The 22087-nt window shown below is 40.0% G+C and overlaps 1 protein-coding gene across 4 annotated transcripts in view; it reads left to right on the top strand.

The window, feature by feature from the left end:
• Positions 1 to 1375: 1375 nt before the first annotated feature.
• MYT1L (myelin transcription factor 1 like) overlaps positions 1376 to 22087 on the top strand; it is a 233249-nt gene continuing 212537 nt past the window's right edge. For all 4 annotated transcript variants that reach the window (XM_054979300.1, XM_054979306.1, XM_054979284.1 and 1 more), the window contains exons 1-3: positions 1376 to 1430; positions 1630 to 1663; positions 1964 to 2026. In XM_054979300.1, the coding sequence (XP_054835275.1) occupies positions 1376 to 1430; positions 1630 to 1663; positions 1964 to 2026 (152 nt within the window). The remainder of the gene's footprint in view (positions 1431 to 1629; positions 1664 to 1963; positions 2027 to 22087) is intronic.

Here is a 22087-nt window from a genome sequence, read left to right on the forward strand (position 1 = left end):
CAAAGTAAGGAATTCTAGCCTCCCAAAAGAAACTTTACAAAACAGCATGGACAGAACTCTAGGTCTACAATGAATACTGTTGCGAGGAATTTATTTTCAGATTAACTGCAATGCATAGAAGATACAAGGATAATTTAGATATTTATTTAGTGTGACATGTGACAAGTTCACACCTCTTTCTTTGCAGAAGGCTTGTGTGTGGGACATCCAGCAGTGCGATAAAATGAAGGGAGATTACGCAATGATGCTAAGATTTAATTGTAACATTGTTTTTCCTGAAGAATTTTGTATTGAGTGAACATTGGCCATTTAATAGTTACATTGGGAAGGGCTGGAGTTTAGAGTGCAAGTCAATTTCCCATGCTGTTTGATAGTTGAAAATACTGATGCTGTTTGTATTGGGTTGTATTGTATACCTATTGTGTTCAAAATAGGGTGAGAACTCTTAATACTCTGAATGAACTGAAGAACCCTATCATTGTACATATTTATACAAAATGACTTTCAAGGAGCCCTCTAATCCCATTTCCCCAATCCAGTGATCTATTCTGGTAGTTCTAATGCATGTACAGAACTGCAGCTCACCATGGCTTCCCAGTTAATTTTAATGGAAGTGGCTAATCTAAACATGCATTCTGTCATATGGATTGTTCTGCTCCCTCTGTTGCCATTAATGGGGACCTCATGATCACAATAGATATGTAAACACAGGTGAGCACCTGCACGAATCTCTGATTAGAGATCACCATTCTGTTAGAAAGATCTGTGCTGTGCAAACATGACAAAATTGTTAGAACGTATCCAGTGACTGAAGGTTTAACTAACTTTAAGTATGTTACGATACTGCTGCAGCCCCCAAAGAAAAAGCATATCTGTATGAAAATACTAGACAACCATCTAAAATCTGAATGTCTTTTTGTGCTCGCCTGTTCTATCACATTTTATTTTCTCTTTTTGCTTAAGATTCGCTCTTGAGAGCATCCTAACATTCTAGAATTCCTGACCTCTGTTTCAAACTGCAGAGAAATCTCTTACTTCCCATCTCAACTAGATTTCCTTTAAAGAAAACCCCTTAATAAAGAAAGTGGAGGTGGAAACCTAATACATAGGATTTTTTTTAAAAAAAATACAGTGATGTGAACAAGCACATAAACTGGTTGATTAGAACAAAAAAAGAGCCATATGCTTTCTTGTTTCTAAACAAATGTAGAGATCCTTTAAAAAATCGTTCTTAATGTAGACTCTTCCCTTACAGGATAAAATAAAATTAAAATATTGTCAATAAATTGTGTGAGAGACAGACCGTATCAGTCTGTGCATTGATAGTCTGTGCATGCAGGATAAGAGCATTGACTGCCTGCTAATCTATTCCCAGATGGAGGTGGATGCAGACGAGAAGCGCCATCGCACACGGTCCAAAGGTGTTCGAGGTACGTCTCTTGCTTCAGTAAATCACTCAAGGCCCCTGCTCAGGGTGACCTTCATCCTCCAGAATCTCTTTGCATGATTCATTCTGACCTCTTGCTTTTTTACACAGCTCTTTTTTTTTTTTTTGGCAATTTTCAACAGAAGAGGGGGGGTTACTTGTAATAGATGATAAATTTTTATATATTTTCCATCTCTCTGCAGTTCCCGTGGAACCAGCCATACAAGAGCTGTTCAGGTTAGTGCTCTGAGTGTAAAATGTATCCCCATTAGCAATTTAGCAAATTCATGCCTTTTAATGGGTATAATGCACTTTCAAGTTCATTGGTGGTTTGCTCATGCCCTGCTGCACTGATGAAATTAATTCCCCTGGGATTTGCTAATAAAAAGCACCCCTCCCCCTCTTTCCCTTCAGTTATTTGATTTTTCTCTTTCTGTCTTTGTTGCCCTCCATCTCTGTATTACCTACTGCCTGCTTTTAATATAATCTCTGTGCAGCACACCTAAACCTTTGTAATTAATTTCTTCCCTTTTACAGCTGCCCGACTCCTGGCTGTGATGGCAGCGGTCACGTTAGTGGCAAATATGCAAGACACAGAAGGTAATACATGTGTACGCGCGCACTTGTATGTATTTGTGTTGTTAATACCATGAAAATATTTAGTAAACAGCTTGCTTGACACAACCCTGTTAATGGAAGTTGTAATAGTTGTAGAATGGATACTGTAGCCTTGTTTTTTGCACTTTTGTCTTTTTTTTAATGCACCTGATGGTGGTCTGTCTTTGTTACAACACCTCAAAGATTAACTTTTCTGTCCCAAAAAACTACAGTGTAAATTGAAATCTAAAAAAATTTAGGAGGTGTTGCTATGCCCCTTCCTCATTATCTTATCAAGCTTGGCACTGATTAGTCATGTTGAGGGATAATCTCAAAATGCAAAAAATATAGAAGAATGTTTTACTGAAGCCACTTGTGTCTGCTTCCCAGCTTTCCTTTTGATGTTCATGTGTGGCAAATTAAAATGTGACCTTATTGACATTTTTCTGCCAGTGTGAATTCTATCATTTAATATAGTTCATATAATGGAGTGAAAACTTGGCCTTTTTGGGCACAGGAGTTCAAGGATGAAGTTAGATCCAGAGGGCAAACACTATGGCAGATCAGTGGTAATGAGCATTTGAGATCCAGATGATTATATTATTTCCATAAATTCTGTTACTTTACCTTCTAGAGTAAGATGAATGATGAAATTTCAGGTGATGAGAGGTGTTGGGCATTTATTGTCAATAAAACCTCAAAATAGAATTATGTTGTTTGTGTGGCAATAATGGCATTTGCAGATTTAGTCTATATCTGAAGGACAAGGTGCATTGGCATAGAATTTTAATGGAGAAACAGATAAAGATCTGGAGTACATTCTGCTGATCTACTCCTTCCACACAGCTTCATCCTTTGCTGATGTCCTTTTTGTCCAGACAGTGTTTGCAACTGCAAAACTACTGGAAGCAATGAAAGTGGAAATATGCATTATAAGGAACTTAGGCTTCTGTGGAGACAGCGTCCTGTGTTCAGTTCCCCTCCTATCTACATAATATCTACTTCAGTTTAAACCATCACCTGATGTCATCATGCTGTCTGTTTACCAATTCCTCCTTCATTTCAATGGATGTTGCTCCTTGGGCAAAGGAAATGCACAGTGTATTGACATCAGGGCATGGCACATGTTGAATTTGATATTATGGAGGGAAAATAGGAATTCAATGTTTGTCTGCCATTTTGACAGACTATTTCTGTCAGGACTTGGAGCTCTAAATCACATGATCTTGCTTGCTTCATATCACTGATATGATAGTCAGTCAGTCAAGCAAGCCTTTATTGGCATATATAAAATATAAAATTTTTAAATACAGAGACTCCATACAAAATGAGATTAAAATACAGATAGGAGCAGGGCAACAGTGCAGCAAAACCAGTACAGAATATTACTTGTCATGGCGTATAGCCATGGCACTGTAGAGAAACTTAGCTACTATTTCAGTTATTTCCCCATCTGGGTTGTCAAGCAGGACCTGAAGTTTAAAATCATCAGAAAACTCTGAAAGTTGGGCTAATATAGGATGTAGAAGATCCTGGCGTGGCGCCAGATAAAAAGGGCACTGGAGAAGAACATGGGAAACAGTTTCAACACAGTCCATCAAACAAGGACAACACCTGCTATAATAAGGAATCCCATGAAATCTGCCACATAAAATGGCTGAAGGAAGAACATTAAATCTGGCCAGAGAAAAGGCTCTGCGTAAATTGGGAGCCAGGAGTTGGTAAAGGTATACTGCTGGGAATCTTACATTAGGGAAAATCCCCAAGTTTAGGAGAGAACAAGTTCACTGATATGATAGTAATTTATCATGTTTCCATTTCTTTATTTCTGGTCTTTATTCAAACTGCTATACATGCTCACTTATCTCTGCCCCCGCCCCCACCCTGGATTTACATACTCCTAATGAGCTTAACAGGATATGTACAATTATTAAAACATTGATTAAAACATTATGCAAAAAGAATACATAATGTGATCCTGCAAATTGGTAACCATTATGAAAACAGAAGCTGAATTGAAAATTGTGTGAAAGTGTACACGTACCAGTTCTGGAATTTATTTTAGTATTTTTTGACTAAGGTAGAAAGTAAGAAAAATAAAACATAGGAGAGATCTAATCCATGGAACGATAACAACATAGAATGCTAGAATCTACTCAGCTGTCGAAGTTCCATGCTAAGATAACAAAAAAGAAACAACTGGGTTGTTTCATTCTGGAAATGCCCTCTTTATATTGTGCTTCCTATTCAAAACAGCAATGCCAAGGTGAGTTGATGGGAAACTGCCATTAAGTGTCCCAAATGTATCAAAATGTATTGGGGACAATTATATACAAAAGTCACAACATAGTATAAGAGTGAAGTGTGCATCAATGTATTGATCTTAGTGGACATGAGTATTTAACTCAATGCTGGACTGTGTCTAAAGTGGTATTTTATTATTTAGGTTTGGGTTTTTTGCAGCCATTCTTCTTTAGATTCAAGGACATTGTTTGCTTCTTCGTATATTTGTTTCTGAAACATTTTCTTACAAGCTAATAGCCCAGTCCTAAGACTTGCAACAGCAAATCCTGAAGTTGGAACATAGCTTCTGCTTTGCTGTTGCAGAGTCATAAAGCATGCTAGGATGTCATGCTGACATTGCAGGCGGATATGCTGCCACAAATGGATTTTGGCCATGGTGTCTCAGTGCCGTCCACTCTGAACTGTCGCCAGTGACTTTACAGAATTAATCTAGAGTACATGAAATGGATGAGAGCCAACATGGTGTAGTGGCTCGAGTGTCAGAGTAGGACCTACAAGACCCATGTTCAACTCCCCACTCTGCCATGGAAGCTTGTTGGGTGATCTTGGTCCAGTCACACAATCTCAGCCTAACCTACTTTTCTAATTCTATGTCTAGCATAGCTAGACTTGGATATTCAGCAAGGGCAGCTGATATCACTTTAAGGAGCAGCATAAGGATTATTAATGGGCCCTAGAATTAGATGTAATGGTGCAATTATGTACTGCTGCTCCTGATAGTAAGGGGTTTTGAAGGCAGAGCAAGATTTCTCCGCACAGAATTAAGATGTTTCATTTGTTCGTTCGTTCGTTCATTCATTCATTCATTCATTCATTCATTCATTCATTTATTTAGCACAATTTATATCCTGCCTTTCTGCCCTCATAAGGACCACTGAAGTGGTTAACAAATTAAAATATACATAATAAAACAACATTTTAAAACGTTTAAATCAACTCAAAACACCACAGCAACTGCTCATTAAAACAGTTAAAACCAGAACTAAAAAAAGGAGGCATTGCTGAGGGAATGCCAACAAAACAAAAAGTCTTCACCTGTTGTCAGAAGATGGCAAAAGAAGGGGATAGATGAATCACTCTGGGGACAGAGTTCCAAAGTTTTGGGGCTATGACCAAGAAGGCCCTCTCCCAAGTTACCACCCACCTAATCTCAGAAAGCAGGAGCACCCACAGTAGGGCCACGAAAGATGATTGGGTAGATTCATAACAGAGTAAGCGGCAAATATGTTGGTCCCAAACCATATAGGGCTTTAAAAGTCAGCACCAGCTCCTTGAATTGTGCTCAGAAACAAATTGGGAGTCAGTGTCCATGGGCCAAGAGTGGAGTAATATGGTCCCTATGACCCATTCCAGTCAACACTCTGGTTGCAGCATTCTGCACCAATTGAAGTTTCCAAATCCTTCTCAAGCACATTGCAGCAAACGAATCTAGATGCAACCAGGGCATGGACCACAGTGGCCAGATCTTTTCTGTCTAGGAAAGGCCACAGCTGGTTACCCAGACAACGCTGGTAAAAGGCACTCCTGGCCACAGCTGCCACCTGCTTATCTAGCATCAGGCCTGGGTCCAAGAGCACCCCCAAAGTTACAGACCTTTCATTCAAGGGGAGTACAACCCCATCCAGAATAAGTGACACCTTAAATCCTGGGTCAGACCTTCCACTCACCAGTAGCAATTCTGTCTGGTTGAGATTAAGCTTCTGTTTATTAGCCTGCATCCACTCCAAAACCACCTCCAGGCACTGGTTCAAGGTTTCTACTACCTCCCTGGGATCATCTGTAAGTGCAAGATATAGCTGAGTATCATCAGCATATTGAAGAAAACCCAGCCCAAATCTCTGAATGACTTCACCCAGTGGTTTCATGTAGATGTTAAACAGCATAGAGGACAAGATGGAATCTTGCAGGATGCCAAAGGCCAAGGGGCTGGGCAACTTCTGAAACCTACCCTCCAGATAGGACTGGAACCATTGCAGAATGGTGGAATACCATGGTTGATGGTATTGAAAGCCACTGAGAGGTCTAGGAGAATCAATCTCCCAGCTCATGTCATCCAGCACAGCAACCAAGGCTCTTTTGGTCCCATAACCAGGCCTAAAGATAGATTGGAAATGATCTAAGCAATTTGCCACATACGGGAAAGCCTAAAGATGTCTAGCCACCACCTGTTCAATCAGTTATGGTGTTAACTGAGTCTGATTCAGAAAACAGGGCTGTTCGTGTTTTACGTTGCCTTTCACCTTATATGTATGGGTAGAACTGTTAAGGATATTCTTTACATTTGAGGTTGCTGTCAAACATAGTGTGTTTGATGTAGAATTACCCGTTTCTTGAAGACAGCATTGTTCAGTGAATTTTGATCTTGTTTAATGCTGATGCTTGTCATAGTTGCTGCTGCTTCAGCACCATATTTCCCTATAGTTACTATAGCTGACTTGTAACTGAGTGATCATATAGCATACAGGATGACTAGGCCAAAGAAATATATGATTGCAGGCTTAACATTATCAAAGGCTGTGCTTCATGGCACGTGGATGAATCCACCCAGTTAGGGATCATGAAATAAATAGTATGACATCACATTTAGTAATCCAGTCAAATTAGCCATGTGATGAGAGTAAGTGTAGTCAATTGAAAATGAAAACAAGAATGGGAACATGCAAACTTTTTTAAAAGAAAGCTGAAAGGTTGTCTAAAGGGGAAATTGCAGGCCAGTGCTAAGTGGGGGTGGAGAGCAGGGAGGGGACACAGTGACAAAAACACATGGACAACAGTGCTGGAGGTGAAAGAGGTCACAACTTTATTGAAATTACAGCTCAGGGAGCATAGGCATGCATAGGGCATGGATCTGAGCGTCAGCTGACCCGCCTGCTAGCCGATGACCCCCACGCTCCCTCAGATTCCTGCTGAGGGGGGAACCATGGGATGACAGTCAGTGGGATGCCATGTGAGTTTACAACCCTGTATGAATCATCCCCTGCCACCTGAGAGTGAGGCAAACTGACAGCCCCTGATTGGGCATGCACCAACCATTCCTCCCTCCCCAGACCCCTTATGAGGATCGCCATAATAGGAAAACAGCTTGAGAGCCCTGTTGCCCCCAAATGAATCGGTGCCCAATGCCCAATCCGCCTGCTCTCTCTAAAGTTGTGACGAAAGGGAGGGCTGAACTGCATGCCGCCAGGAGCCAAGTGCTGAGGGGTGGGGGCCAGCTTCCCTGACCAGGGACTTGCACCAGATGTGCAAGGGCATGCTCCCCCAGGCCCCTGGTGCTTCCCCGCCCCTCTCACAACATGGTGGCTGCCATGCCATTTCCCTGTTCACCTTCCCCGCACAGCCTGCAACCCTAAGTTTGGGAGCCATTGTTTTTCTGATACTACAAAAATATTCATTAAAAAGTCTGTGAAGTTTGGTTCAACTATATGTAAATTCAGTGCTTTTTTGGTAGGATTTAAGGTGTCACTTTTTTGGTAATCAATACCATCACCTGTTAGTGGACTCTCCCAAATACTGAAGGAGAATTGGTGAAAATCGGTGCAACCAAGTAACAGCACTTTTTAAAAAACAAAAAGCACTGTGTATATTGGATAGCTTTGAGTACTGTGGGAGATTTTTAAAAGACAGAACCATATTCTGGTATCCCTAGCAAAACTATCTATTAAAGAAAGTCATCAAAATTTGACACATTTATTTGAATACAGGTGGGAAAGAAATGATAATTTTAGTCTACCATTCATATTTTGAAAAAGACATGTGTTGGCTGTTTCAAAGATCTGAATACTGCAGTTTGTTAGTAAAATATAATTTTACTTAAAACTTCCATACTTTGGTTTCATAGGTGATTTTTTTTCTTCAAGTTTTGCTCTGCGTAAAATACAAACCACATCAATGATTGAAGTGTAGCATCAAATCCTTTCTCTGAGAAACTCTAGGATCACTTCCAATAGCTAAATGATATGAGATGATATTCTAATTGCATAATTAAAAAGTAAAATACAATTCTGTGCTTTAATCCAATTGACATATAATTTTAAGTCATTGCAATTAATATATGTCTGTGAAAGAAAGGAACTAAGGAAGGTGGATTATTTTTAGGATATACATTATTGGACATTTAAAGCTTCTGGTTGAAATTTTGTTCACTTTCAAATGCGAATTTTATATTTTGCTTTCTTGACACGATCCTTCTATGTCAATACATGAACAGACTGGATCTTGAAGCTGTTAATTAAATGAATATTTGAGGGCGTTTCACAAACTAGACAATTTGGAAAAATATCAACATTATTTTTTTTTGCTGTTAATGAATTCTTAACACCCTAATTATCAGTTACGTCCATGGAACAGACCTCTTATTAACATGACTGGAAAGAAAACTTTCAGTTGACATTATAAGCTCTCTTTTTAAAAGAATGTTTGCTGATCAATACTTTGCAAATACATCTTTGTTTGAAATAGTACTATAGGAAAGTAGTGAATAGTGTGATTTCACATAAAGTTGAACAATGTTGAGTGAATATTCAGCATGCTGTTTCCACTGACGAACACTGAGAGTCTCACTATACAAGCCATCTTACACAAGTAGGATCAAGTGAAAGATCTTACACTTGTTCTCCCATTGCGGATACATATGGACCACTAGGGATAAAGAGTACACTTGATTATAAGACCACACAAAAAGTAAGTTACTTGAGCATCCTGTGTAAGCTGTCTTGTGTAGAGAGACTGTTAGTTTGTGATCCTTTATTTTCCTATAAAAGACCAACTGTTCAATACAAATATAGGCTGAGATCCTGTATGAAACCATGTACTTTGTATTTGATGTGTGCTTTATCTCGATTTGGTTTTGAACCTGAAGATGTTTGAAAGGGTAGGTTGCTTCCTAGTTGTTCAGCATGGCCCTAGCTGCCTTATAATAATTCTTTGTATATTCAGCAAGTGTAGCAAAATTCCTTCTACCCAAAAATCTTCAGATCCAGCTTCTAAACTGGGCTTCCCGTTGTTACTGCTACTCACATTCCAATTCTGTATGCCAAGTTTCATACACCTCCGCCTAACCCATCAGCTGCTCCACCATTACATACTTCAGTGTGCCTCCCATTGCTTGGAACTTTGGAGATGCTGCTTCTCATTTCTGTTCCTCTCAATTCTCTTACAAGGTGGGGGTGGGGAGATGGGATAAGTCTTTGTTGTATTTTTAGGGAACTAATTTTCTGTGTTCTGGGGAACCCTAGAATTCTTGAAAACTTACCCGAAATTCTTCAGTAAGAGGACAATAATGGGCTACAAACTCCCCTGGAAAATAGTTTGCTCAACCTATGGATATTTCCTTGTTGACTGTATTCTAGAGCACACCTTTGCTGGGAGATGGTGAAGTCCAACAGGCATTAACTTTGATGTGCTTGAATTGGTTGTGCACCTTAAAACATTTCCCAGAGTCCATTGCAATGTGAAGGAACTACTTGTCAGATGTCACTGCAGACATGGTTTCTTGAAAATAAATTCTAAAAATCTATTGCTTTAGGCTACATCAGGGCTTTTTTTTCAGCAGGAATACGGTGGAATGGAGTTCTGGCACCTCTTGAAAATGTAAAGTAGTAAGTAACCAGAGGGTAAAGAAATATTAATAATCACCTCTTGAAAATGGTCACATGGCCGGTGGCCTCGCCCCCTGATCTCCAGACAGAGGGGAGTTTAGATTGCCCAACCCCCCCTCTGTCTGGAGATCAGGGGATGGGGCCACCGGCCATGTGACCATTTTCGCCAATGGCGATTTAAACTTTAAAAAACTCCCCCCTAGTTCCAGCTGACCCAAAGTGACATCATTGTGCAGTCCTGAGTTCCATCACTGAGTTCCATCACCTCTTTTCCCAGAAAAAAAGCCCTGCATAAAATGAATACTTCATACATGGCTTATAAGGTATATTTGAAGGTACAGGAAGTAGCATCTCTCAGGCCATAGTTCAGCCTCCCTTGAACAGTATAGACTTTATTATCAAAATCCATTTTCAGAGACAGTATACCTCTGACAACAAGTGTACGGAACAAGCAATCGGTAAAGGGCTGCAACGCTACCCGGAACCGTATAGTCGGTTGCCATGGGAAATAAAATGCTAGACTAGATGGACTTTGGTCTGAACCAGCAGTGCAGTTCTTATATTCTTAAACCAGTTCCTAAGATGCCTTGTAGTCTAGTAACGTTAAGGCCACAATGATCTAACAAGACTATTTACACACGTTTATTAATTGTTGTAGCCTTAAGCATGAATTCATATTTGTATAAACCATCACAGGATAATGACTACAGACTAATCAACCTTTTTATCATTCATTGCCAACTCAAACACACTATTAATGCAGATAATGCATATGTTTAGCTTTCAGGTGCATAATCAAGTGATAAGAGAACAATGTTTTATTTTTATTAATTGTAGATATTTATACCCCACTTTTCTTCCCAGCGGGGATCCGGATGGCTTACAGTGTCATTTTGTCTTCACAACAACAAGTCTGTTAGGGACTGAGTGGGAGCATATGACTGTCCAATGGGCTCCCAGCAGCTTTCCATGGTAAAGTGGGGATCTGAACACGGGTATCCCAGGTACTAGTGTGACACTCTAACCACTACCCCACACCACACAAACAGATGTGCATGCATATAAGTACTACCCTCAGTATTTGCATAGTCATGTGAGTGCCATTTTTCTTAATGGTATTGGTTGATAACTGCAAAAAATCTTTTCAATATGACCCCTGCTACTCGAGTCATATTTGCCGCAGGGATGCTTCTTATTAAAATATTGTAGAATTGGAAGAAGCACAGAAACAGAATTGAGGACACCTTAAATCCAAGTATTTGGGTTTGATTGGGTGATAGGTCAGGTTGTCAGTTGCACTGATGGGAGTGTACATTTTCTTCTCTTGTTTAAAGTGTTGGTATTAATGTCAAACATCACCCTTTTTCCTCTTCTGTACATTTTTCTCCTTTTCCTTAGTTTGAGGGAAGAACTAAATTTAACCAGAAGCAGCTTATGGATGGTGGTTTTTGGAAAGAAAATGACCTAAAGGAAAAGGTTTAAAAGCCCCTAACTCCTTGGACTGACCTTGCTTTTGAATGCAGTCGCTTATTTGGTATAAAACAAAATTCTGTTAAAAGGATTATGGAGTGCATAATGTAAAGTCTGTCTGTCTCCCTGTGTATTGTGGATTGCACTATACATATTATGGGGAAGATGCAGCTTAGTGTGTAAAGGCGACAGTTGGCATTTGCCTTCTGATCTGTAGCACGGCCTGTATTCCAGACACCAAGTTTTTATTTCTGAATCCCCACCACTACCCCAGTACACCAAAGGCTGACATTTTTAAACTTGCAAGCTTGATGCCAGGTGAGCTTCTGTGGAGACTCCCAAAGACCTTGTGCTACAATGGAAACAACCCTATTTCTAGTAACCCATTTTAATTCTGCTAGTGGAGGCACGGAATGCAAGGTACCTGACAATCTTAACTGACAGTAGGTCTATGCAGAAGAAAATGGTCATTCCGGTCCCTTAGTCTGAGACCACATACGATGATCATATTCTTTGCTTTTTTAAAATTTCTTCCCTTTCTCTCTGACTCTGCAAACTCTTAACTAGACAAAATTATGTGCCAAAATAATTCAATATATCCAAATATTTCTGAATATTACCAAATATCATTACTTTTAAAATTAATTTTCAAATGTATTATTTTGGTTAATTATTTGATTTGTTAATACTTGATTGTATCTCTATTGCAAAATGATTTTCAGTCCTTATTGGATTTTGATAATGTCTGCAAAGCAGAGACTCAGATACTGAGAGACTCAGTATCCTGAAAGAATGAATTTGGATTTGAACCAAAGCCAAGAATCAGTCTGTTAAATTGGGCAGCATCTACAAGTATTACCATCAATGCCTTCCATAGCCATTTTCAGGCAAAGACGTTTCTAACTAATTATGCTTTTTATCCCCAAAACAACCTTGTGAAATTGGTTAAGTTTTGTGAATTGCAAATGGTGATCAGTGAGCATATCAACAAGCAGTGGTTTGAATGGGGGCCTTTTCACTTCAATATCCAGAACATTAGGCACTGCATCACACTGCCCCCCACTCACAGATTTTTTTGTTGTTGTGTTAGACTATTATAAGGTTAAATGCTAAGCAGTTTGTGTGAAGAATGTGCAGACCGATGACCTAGAAACAAATACTTTGACTGAAAGAATAGATTGCTCAAGGAACCAAGCATGGGGGCGTGGAGGGAAGGGTGGCTTTACTGAGGCTGAGGAAGTTCAAGGGGACCTATGAGACTATGGCTATTGCCATAATATGGACTATTTATACAATATCAGAAATAGATATTTTGTTCATAAGATTGTATGTGTGGGCTAGGATTTGTATGTGGGGATGGGACTGTGCTACACATTTGTGCCAAACACAGAAAAATAAAGTTTGAATACTGCTTGCTCAGGTTTAGCTGTCTGTTCTGAGCAAATTCACATTTGCAGTGCATATTTCAGCCATTTCCTCTAAGTACAGCTGAAATGCATTGTTACCTGCCCAGAAATTACTACAAATACAAGCTTTAAAAAGTCCTGGTTCTTAACTTCAAGCCATTAAATAGCTTCAGACCACTGAAGGACCAATTCCTCCCATAATGTTAACCCTGCCCCCTGATAAGATTCTCTTCTGAAGCCGTACTATCTTATGCCCCCACTTGCAGAGCTGAGATGGGTAGTAAAAAGTTAAAAGGCTTTTTTGCACCTTGGGTTATTGCTAACTTGCCTGTTGAATGCCCTCTCCCTTCAGACTTGGCTGATGCCTACCCTACCGTCTGTAGGCCCAAAACATTCTTTTTTACCCAGGCTTTTAGTTAAGGACTTTGCTTATTGCCTGAGAGCAATTTTATCAATATCATTTTAGGCTGATTGATGTTTGTTTTATGCTGTTTCTACATGATGGGTTGTTTTTATGGCTTGTTTTAATTGCTTTGTTGTTTTTAATGGCTGTTTTAATGGTTTTGTTTTCTTGTGTTAGTTGTAAGCCCCCCCCCCCACACACACACATATTCAAGCCCTGATATTATACTGTAATTAACTGTGTTGTTTCCTAAACTATGTTTGTGTTGTCTTATTACTGGGATCCCATTATTATGGCTGCTTGAAGCACCATAGCTACTGCATGCTCTAGTGTCAAGGCATGAATGGCAAGTAATAAGGTGTTAATTGTGAATACTGATGCCATTCATTGGATGTTGCTGCAAATGCTCAAAAACCCCTCTTGCAGAAATATGTTAAAAGACCAGTCTGAACAGTTACCAGGTGACATTTGTAGCAAGGAACTCATGCATGGTTACCAGATCCAGAAGGTTATGTGCTCTGACTAAATGTCAGAAATGTCAGGCCTCTCTGAAAAGTCTATGCTGGGGATCATTGAAAATGTAACAAGGATTCAGTAAGGAAGGGCATTGGACAAAATTGCCCTTCTCTCTGGTAACCACAAAAAAGCTGGAAGGATCCAGCCATATGTTTTATTAGTAATTACACCATTTGTTTGCTGGGGTATGTATGCCTCTCTTTCCTGTCCATCCCCATTCGTACTTTCAGAAAGGTTTGTATTGCACCATGTGGAAGTCAGTTGTATGACAAACATAAGGTTGCCAGCACTTAAACAATTCTGGGAAATTTTGAGGGGGGTGCCTGGAGGTGGTGGAGTTTGGGGCGGATATGATGCTCTAGGAATATCTCCTAATCTCTGTGGTCAAGAAGACCAGACATGGGGCCATTTTTCAGTCATTTTTTCCTCTTGCTCTCCATTTTCTCAAGGGCAGGGGCCGAAGGAAAGTGATTGTCTGCTATGGGTGGCCAAATGGCACACCTAATTGGTTAGTACCAGTGATATTACTGATGATAGGCAAAAGAAATGTATCTTTATTTGCATGTTTCTTTGAAATCTTTAAAAGAATTATTTTCTAACTGAAAACTTCTAATTTGATCATACCAGCTGAAGTACTAATGTAACCTTTAAAAGGGTAGGGTAAAAATCCTTTTTCTTAGCTTCTCTTGCTTTTTCCCTTAGCGCTGTACCTCCCTGTTTATTATTTCCTCTGTTTTAATCATTTCTTTAAGAAGAAAGAAAAATTTAACACCTAAAATACAGGCTGTTTCCCTAAAGTAAGCTGCCTCCCCCCACAATCACATAGTGGCAGGATATTTTGCTGTCACTGGATTCTGGCTTGTACTAAAATGCAGCTCTGTTTTTCCCCTTGTCATCTAGAATTACTGGGGGGGGGGCTGCATGCACTTTTTCACCCTTAGTATTGTAGACAAGGGCTACTGCTTCCAGCCTTTGAAATCAGCATACCCTTATTAGCCAATTTGATACTGAATAATATAACTACTGGGGAGCTTTTCTCTTTTTCCCATTTATGAATTCTTACCCCTCTCCAGGAACCTGGTAATTTGATTTTTAAAAGTAAACAATTGTCAATTTAGTTTTGCCCTTCTGATTAAAAAAAAAATTATAACAATTGCTTGAGCATCCTGTTAAGTCGTAGTCAAACATTTCCGCTCCAGACTTTAAAATGAGAGGTCTCAAATCTCTCTCTTATTAGAAAATCCTCCCTTATTAAAAAAAAATATTGAATTTTCTTCAGCTCATTGTGCCATATTTCTTTTCCTTCATCTCTCTCCCCCCACCCTTGTTTCTTATACCTTTTCACCCACCAGTTTGATTGCCATGGCTGCAGACGTGGGTGAATAATTGCCTGTCTTCACAGGAGCATGTTCTGGAGCTAAAGTCGAGTGCTTGCTTCCTGATGTATGCCTCATTTGGATTCTGCCGACAGCCTAGGGGCTGTATTATTCATGCCTTGACAGATAGCACTCACTAAAAGCATTGGAACCAGGCCAGGTACTGGCAGAGAGATAGTGGAGCATTGCAACATGCAACAGAGAAGAGCATCTATAATGCTGAAGGTGGGGGGTGTGAAAGAGAGAGAGAGAGAGAGAGAGAAATCCTCATACCTCCCCTTTTGCTGGTTCTTATTTTGAGGGGAAAATATTCATTTGCATCAAAAATAAAACACCCTAAAAATAAACACTTTCCCTCCCTTCCTTTAGCTTCCCCACCCCATTCCAGTCCTTAAAAGCATGCTTGAAAGTTTAACACAATTTTCCACATTTAATTGCAAAGCTGATTTTAATTAGTAAGGCCCTGCATGTGAAAAATGAAGATTCACTTGGGTGAGTGTAACACATTGCAGTGTCTGCTGAATGCTCTAATTAATGTATGGCGGCTGTACAACAGGGTGCACTGTGGGATATTTATGAAAAATTCTGTGCACGCAGACAGTCTATCTGTATGTTCTTGAATCCACAAGAATAAATAACTCCCCCTCCCCTTTATTCTTTATGAGGCATCATTGTGTATGCCATCACTCCATCCATAAACTTTACGACGTGCCTGTCCTCTTTACTATTTGTCAATGATACCATAAATCAGCAGTCAGGGCACACATATTTTAACATTAATTTGAAAGCAAAGCTTGATTTGTGCACTATTCAGAAATCAAAGTTCATTTGGGCGAAAAGGGATCAGTGTAGTCCTTGACTTAAAAAAAAATCCAGCAGAGAAAAATAATATCAAATTGTAGAAATAAAGGCATCTATGTCACTTCAAATTGGAAGTTAATTTTTACTAAGATATGAAAATATTGGTAAAATAAAGCATTCTTATATTGAACCAAACTTTGAATTACTGAAATAATTTACAATACATTTGTCAATTAAAAAAAGAAAGCAGTTCCGGCAAATAAAAAAATGTAATTTTAATAAGATTTTATTAAAAAAATGTAAATCTACTGTGCTGCATTTAAAATTCACATACACAAGAGAGTGAGTATACACACACACAGTACCTGCACTATGTCAAATCATATGAAATATTTTCTCCGGATGGTTTTCAGTCCTAACCAACAATACTGCAAGGCTTTTAAAACATGATAAACAATAAATAAATGTACAGGCAGGGAATCCACAATGTATCCGAGGTCTGTATGAGCTGTTGTTTGAGTCAGTTTGGTGTAGTGGTTACGAGCATGGGAATCTAATCTGGAGAACTAGGTTTGGTTCCCCACTCCTCCACTTGAAGCCAGCTGGGTGACCTTGGGTCAAGTCACAGCTTCTAGGAGCTCTCTCAGCCCCACCCACCTCACAGGATGTTTTGTTGTGGGGATAATAACAACATACATAATAATAGCATAACCGCACTGAGTGGACATTAAGTTGTCCTGAAGGGCGGTATATAAATTGAATGTTATTATTATTATATCCATTATCAGAATTTGTGTTTAATGGTGAAAGTATAAACTAGAGTCTGAAACATGAACAAAATAGGTACCAAATCCAGGTGTGTCTCACAGCTGGGCAATAGTAACAAGGCTTTATGCTTTGTTACTATTGCCCACTTCTGCTAGTTGAGCTGGAGAACAGCCATTTAATTTTCTGCAGGTTTTCATTACCTTGATATGTCATGAGTAGTAACCTGATTAGGGCTGCTTTAACTGTTATACTACATATGCTCTCGACTAGTCTAGTCAAACTGGGTCTTCCTGCTGAGCTGTAATTATCAAATAATATCCATACCTTACCTCCTGTATTTATCTCTTTTAATATTTCTTTCAGTTCAGACATCACAGGGCAGCTGTGGCCATTTTACAATATTCTTGCTATATTAGATCAGATTTCATGATGGGTAAGCTTAAATAGGACATGACTTTGTGAATTCTGTGTATGTGTGATATATGGACCAAACTGTGACTGATGGTTAAACCAGGCTACAGTTTAGGTCCACTGTAGATGTAACACTGGATGCCTGCGAATAAATGTTTGCAAATCAGGAACCAGCTTTGGGGATCTATGCTCATTGTCGTTTCTTCTCTTCTGCAGACCAAACAACCTTCTTTCCCTTGTTGGTCTTAAGCGTGGTACAGAATTTCATGTACTGGCACAACAGTGTCCTCATAAACCAGAGTATGAAACCAGAATCAGAAGTAGGCTTGCATATACTGGTTACAAGGGAATATGGCTAGCATTGGTGCACAACCTAACTCTAAATTATAGTTAATGGAAACAAAACTGAGGACATTTGATCTGGAGAAAGGATAAAGAAGTATTTTCTTGACGTGGGCTCTTGATTTGTAAACCATTGTTTTCAGGGATCTGATATTGTGTCTGTCACAGATACTAGTCTCAGGTAATCAGCTCTAGATGGAGTAGTCCATATCAACATATGAAGCTGACCTTATATATCATCACTCAAACCAAGTATACATACCAAGCCAAAACACTAATCCATGTACTCCAATACTGCCTGCTGGCAATAGCTGTCAAAGACAGAAAGTTTTCCCAACACTGCTACCAAAGATGAATTGGAGATGTTGGGGACTGAGTCTGGTATCCTGTTCATGGGCTGTTCAGCTAAGGTACTGAAAGAGCTTCTTTTTGCACATGTTCTTTCTCTTGCCAATGAGTAACTATGGCCTGCACTCCTAACCTTTAATTTATACAGGGGGAGTAAGACCCCCCCCCCCAGTATGTTTTAAAAACAACTAATATGGGCTTTCCCACATGCTCAACTTACAGCACATTTTTTGGATATTCGACCCACAAGAATCAGATCCAGTTTGGGCTTCTGTAGCTCCGCACCTAAGAGAGTTCAACCAAAGTGGTGTCTTTTTTCTTTCTTTCCGCACTTAGAAAAGTTCCTCGTTCTTGATTTGACCTTTTGGGTCATATTGATGATGTCAGAATTGTCGTCAGTGTAGGCATCTCCTTTTTCATTTGGTTTTTGTACATGTGTTATGTTTGTACGTTAGAGGAGATTATGCTGTTCCATTTGAGATATTTCAAATGTTTACCACCCAGAGAATCAGTTTCATCGTTGGACAATCCTAATCACGTGTTCAGATTGAGCCTCGCCAAAGCATCATTGCTTGCTCTGCAAACGCCATGTTTAGAATCATATGAGAAACAAATGTTAAGAAATGGACAAAGCTCGTGCATAGTACAAAGCAGTTTATAGAATAAAAAGGGGGGCGTCAGGAAAATTTGGACAAAACCAGGAAAAACTGAGAATAATGTACAAAATGTTATCTTCCACAGCTTGTGTTGGCAAGCAGACTTTGATGAATTACTTCATACTGCTGAGGTTAATGTGTACACATGACACATAACGATTTACACTATTCAAGGAAAACTGGGAAGGGAAGACAGTATGGTATAGCCCAGTCTTTCCATTTCTTGGAAATTAAGCAGGGTCAGTACTTGGATGAGGGACCACCAAGGAAAACTCTGCAGAGGAAGGCAATGGCAAACTACCCCTGCTTCTCACTTGACTTGAAAGCCTCTTGCTGGTGTTGCCAGAAGTTGGTTGCAACTTGACAGCTCTTTATATACACACAAGGAAAGCTGAAGGGGAAGAGTAGGAAGAGAAAGGGGGGTGGAGAAAGTGGTTGGATATTGGCATTCATCCAATTAATGTGCAGAGAAATAAGGGAGGGAGGGCTTGCGCTGAAAAAAAATTCTGCAAGTCAAAGAAGTGTCTTCACATAAAAAAAAACCAGAGTATGTGTGCAGGAAAAAAAATGCAAAAAAACTGGAGAAAAATGGATTCTGTAGCAGATGCAGCCTTTTACCATGCAGAACTCAGAAGAGTAAGAGAAGCAGTCTGAACCCATGTAATTTTACTGTGAGGAATACCGCTATGAGAGAATGAAGAATCTCAAGAAAAAATTGTTGAGAGTTTTAATACAATGCAAGAAAGAGAAATCAGAAGCAGGATATGATGAGTCACATGACAGCAAACTGCTGATTAGGGATTTATTTATCTATTTATCTATTTATTTATATCATATTTGTATTCCGCCCTCCTCGCAAGCGGGCTCAGGGCGGATAACAACCTTAAAATTATTTTAAAACGTTCCATATTAAAACATTAAAACATCATATAAAAATAGCGGCACTCTTTTGCCTGCTGGCAGCAATACAACTAATATCCAATGTTACAGCAGTACAACTGGATATAGCAGCACAGTAACAGCAGCTGAAAAACAAACAGTGGTGGGCAACTTTCACAGGGAGGGGGGTAGATGTTGCATCCTCTGGCCAGTGGAGGCCCAACCTCAGCCATGAGCTTGGCGGAACAACTCTGTCTTACAGGCCCGGTGGAAAGATAGTAAATCCTGCCGGGTCCTGGTCTCAGTAGACAGAGCGTTCCACCAGGTAGGAGCCAGGACTGAAAAAGCCCTGGCTCTAGTCAAGGCGAGGCAGGCCTCCTTGGGGCCAGGGACCGATAACAGTTGTTTTTCTCCCGATCAGAGGGTCCTCAGGGGAATATACGGGGAGAGATGGTCCCTCAAGTACGCTGGCCCCAGTCTGGACAAGGCCTTATAGGTCGATACCAGAACCTTGAACCTGATCCAGTACTCCACTGGCAACCAATACAGCTCACGCAGTATTGATGTAATATGCACCCTATTTGGTGCTTACATAATGATGCGCGCTGCCGCATTTTGTAGGATCTGTTGGTCTAGAGACACAGCAGGTGTTTTTTTCCATGATTATATTTTTTTCCTTTTGAATGGGAGGTGCTGGGCATATACCTGCATTGGCATTCTCTTTGCTGCCACATTGCTTAGTATGAGAAGGTTGGTGTGGGGGTGGCAGCATAGATGTGTTGCTGTCTCAGCCACCAAATAAATGAGAGCTGAGTATGTACTGCAGAGAGAAAAAGAAGCAATAAGATGGTTGAGATAATTTTCTCAAGAGGCCGCTGCAAATATCCATATAGATTTGTCCTACCTACCTACAGCAGATTTTTTAAAAGCTTGACTGGCTTGGCTGAAAGCATAATACACTCACTTCACTGATAGTAACAGATAGTCTGAGAGCAACTTTATGAATTCTGCTTCTAAAAGTAGCTCTAAGAGGGATGGCGAGGCAATCTTCGCATGTTGAGTAAGCCATTCTCTCCCTCTCTTGCTTTCCCAGCCCTTCATTTCCCACATCTCTAAAGAGCTGAGATACTAAACACTCATCCTCATCTGTAAAACATTTGAGGGATGTCATTGAGCAGCAGTATGAAGAACCGACCATTTCCATGATTGGGCTCAGTGCAACCAGTTTGACTTCTGCACATAATTCAAGCTCTTATCCCAACATCCAGTATGCTTATTAGAAGACTTTTTCTCTTGGCAACGGCATCTCTGAATTTTGGATGAACACCTATACTCTTCAGTGAAATTTTTGACATTATTTATTTTGGCAAGCAGGGTGGTTTGAAAAAGATCTTTTTCCTAATGGAGATGTACACTGTACTAAACACATCTGCAGTTTATCTGACAAGTCTTTAATATAAATACCAACATTTTACTATCAAGGAGCTTTTAAAATTATATTTCTAGCTTTTGACATTAGGGATGAGTGGATTCATTCACTTTCCTCTCTGTTATTATTCATCTTTTTCATTATAGCTTGGATTCCATTTTGGTTCTCTTCTGGAAAGAAAGGAGAATTTTTGGGAGTTGGTAAATGATTTCACAGACGGAAAAAAGATTCACATTCTTTTTTGAGACTAGTAAATATACTGAAAATTAAACAGCTTCCCTAAATGAAAATATTTATTTCCATTTAGTTTCCTCCAATGCAACAAGAGCACTCATACACAGTTTATAACCAGAAATAATCCTTGTTAAAACTAACCCCTTTTTAGCCATTATAAAAGATTAATTTTGAAGGAATTTTTATTTTTTGTTTTCTGTTGCAAAAGAGTATATTATAATATAATAACAAGTTATAAAAAGCAAAGCACCATGTTTTCTGACACACACAGGACATAGTGGTAGGACTGTAATCTGGATAGCTGGGTTTGATTCCCTACTCCTCCGCTTGAGACCAGCTGGGTGACCTTGGGTCAGTCACAGCTCTTTCAGAGCTCTCTCAGCCTCACCCACCTCACAGGGTGATTGTTGTGGAGATAATAATAATACACTTTGTAAACCACTCTAAGTGGATGTTAAGTTGTCTGAAGGGTGGTATATAAATCAAAAGTTATTATTACTATTTTTACTTTGTGTGTGTCTTCATTCAAAAATGAAATTTCTGGGAGGGGGCATGGATTATGACCTTATCAGATCTGATCCCACAAAGATTTTTGGTAGTATGAAATCCCAAAGTTCAAGGGGGAAATTTGACATTGGAGAATTTCATAAGCAATTCTACTTTCTCTCAGCATCATCCTACTATATAAAAGGCTAAGCGTATTCAAGACAACTCACTACCTACCTCAGTGTGCCTCCAGAGGGCGCTGCTGTGCAGGGAAGCCAGATGAGGCAGCCCGACCTCCAGAGAGTGTGCCGCAGTGGGAAGCCCAGGCCAAAATCAGGCATGGAGTAGGCAGCAATGCCTGCCCCCGTCTTCACCCAGCTGTGATCCAGAGTGGAGCAGGTGACAATGCCCATCCCCCACTTTCACCCAGCCGGGATCAGAAACGGAGCAGGTGACAATGCCCATCCCCCGCCTTCACTCAGCCAGGATCAGAAGTGGGGCAGGTAGTAATGCCCACCCCTGCCTTCACCCAGCTGGGATCAGGAGCGGAGCAGGTGGCAATGCCCACCCCCCTCCTTCACCCAGCCAGGATCAGGTGCGGAGCAGGTGGCAATGCCCATCCCCCGCCTTCACCCAGC

The sequence above is a fragment of the Eublepharis macularius genome, chromosome 1 (assembly GCF_028583425.1).
Source record: "Eublepharis macularius isolate TG4126 chromosome 1, MPM_Emac_v1.0, whole genome shotgun sequence".
Taxonomy (NCBI): Eukaryota; Metazoa; Chordata; class Lepidosauria; order Squamata; family Eublepharidae; genus Eublepharis; species Eublepharis macularius.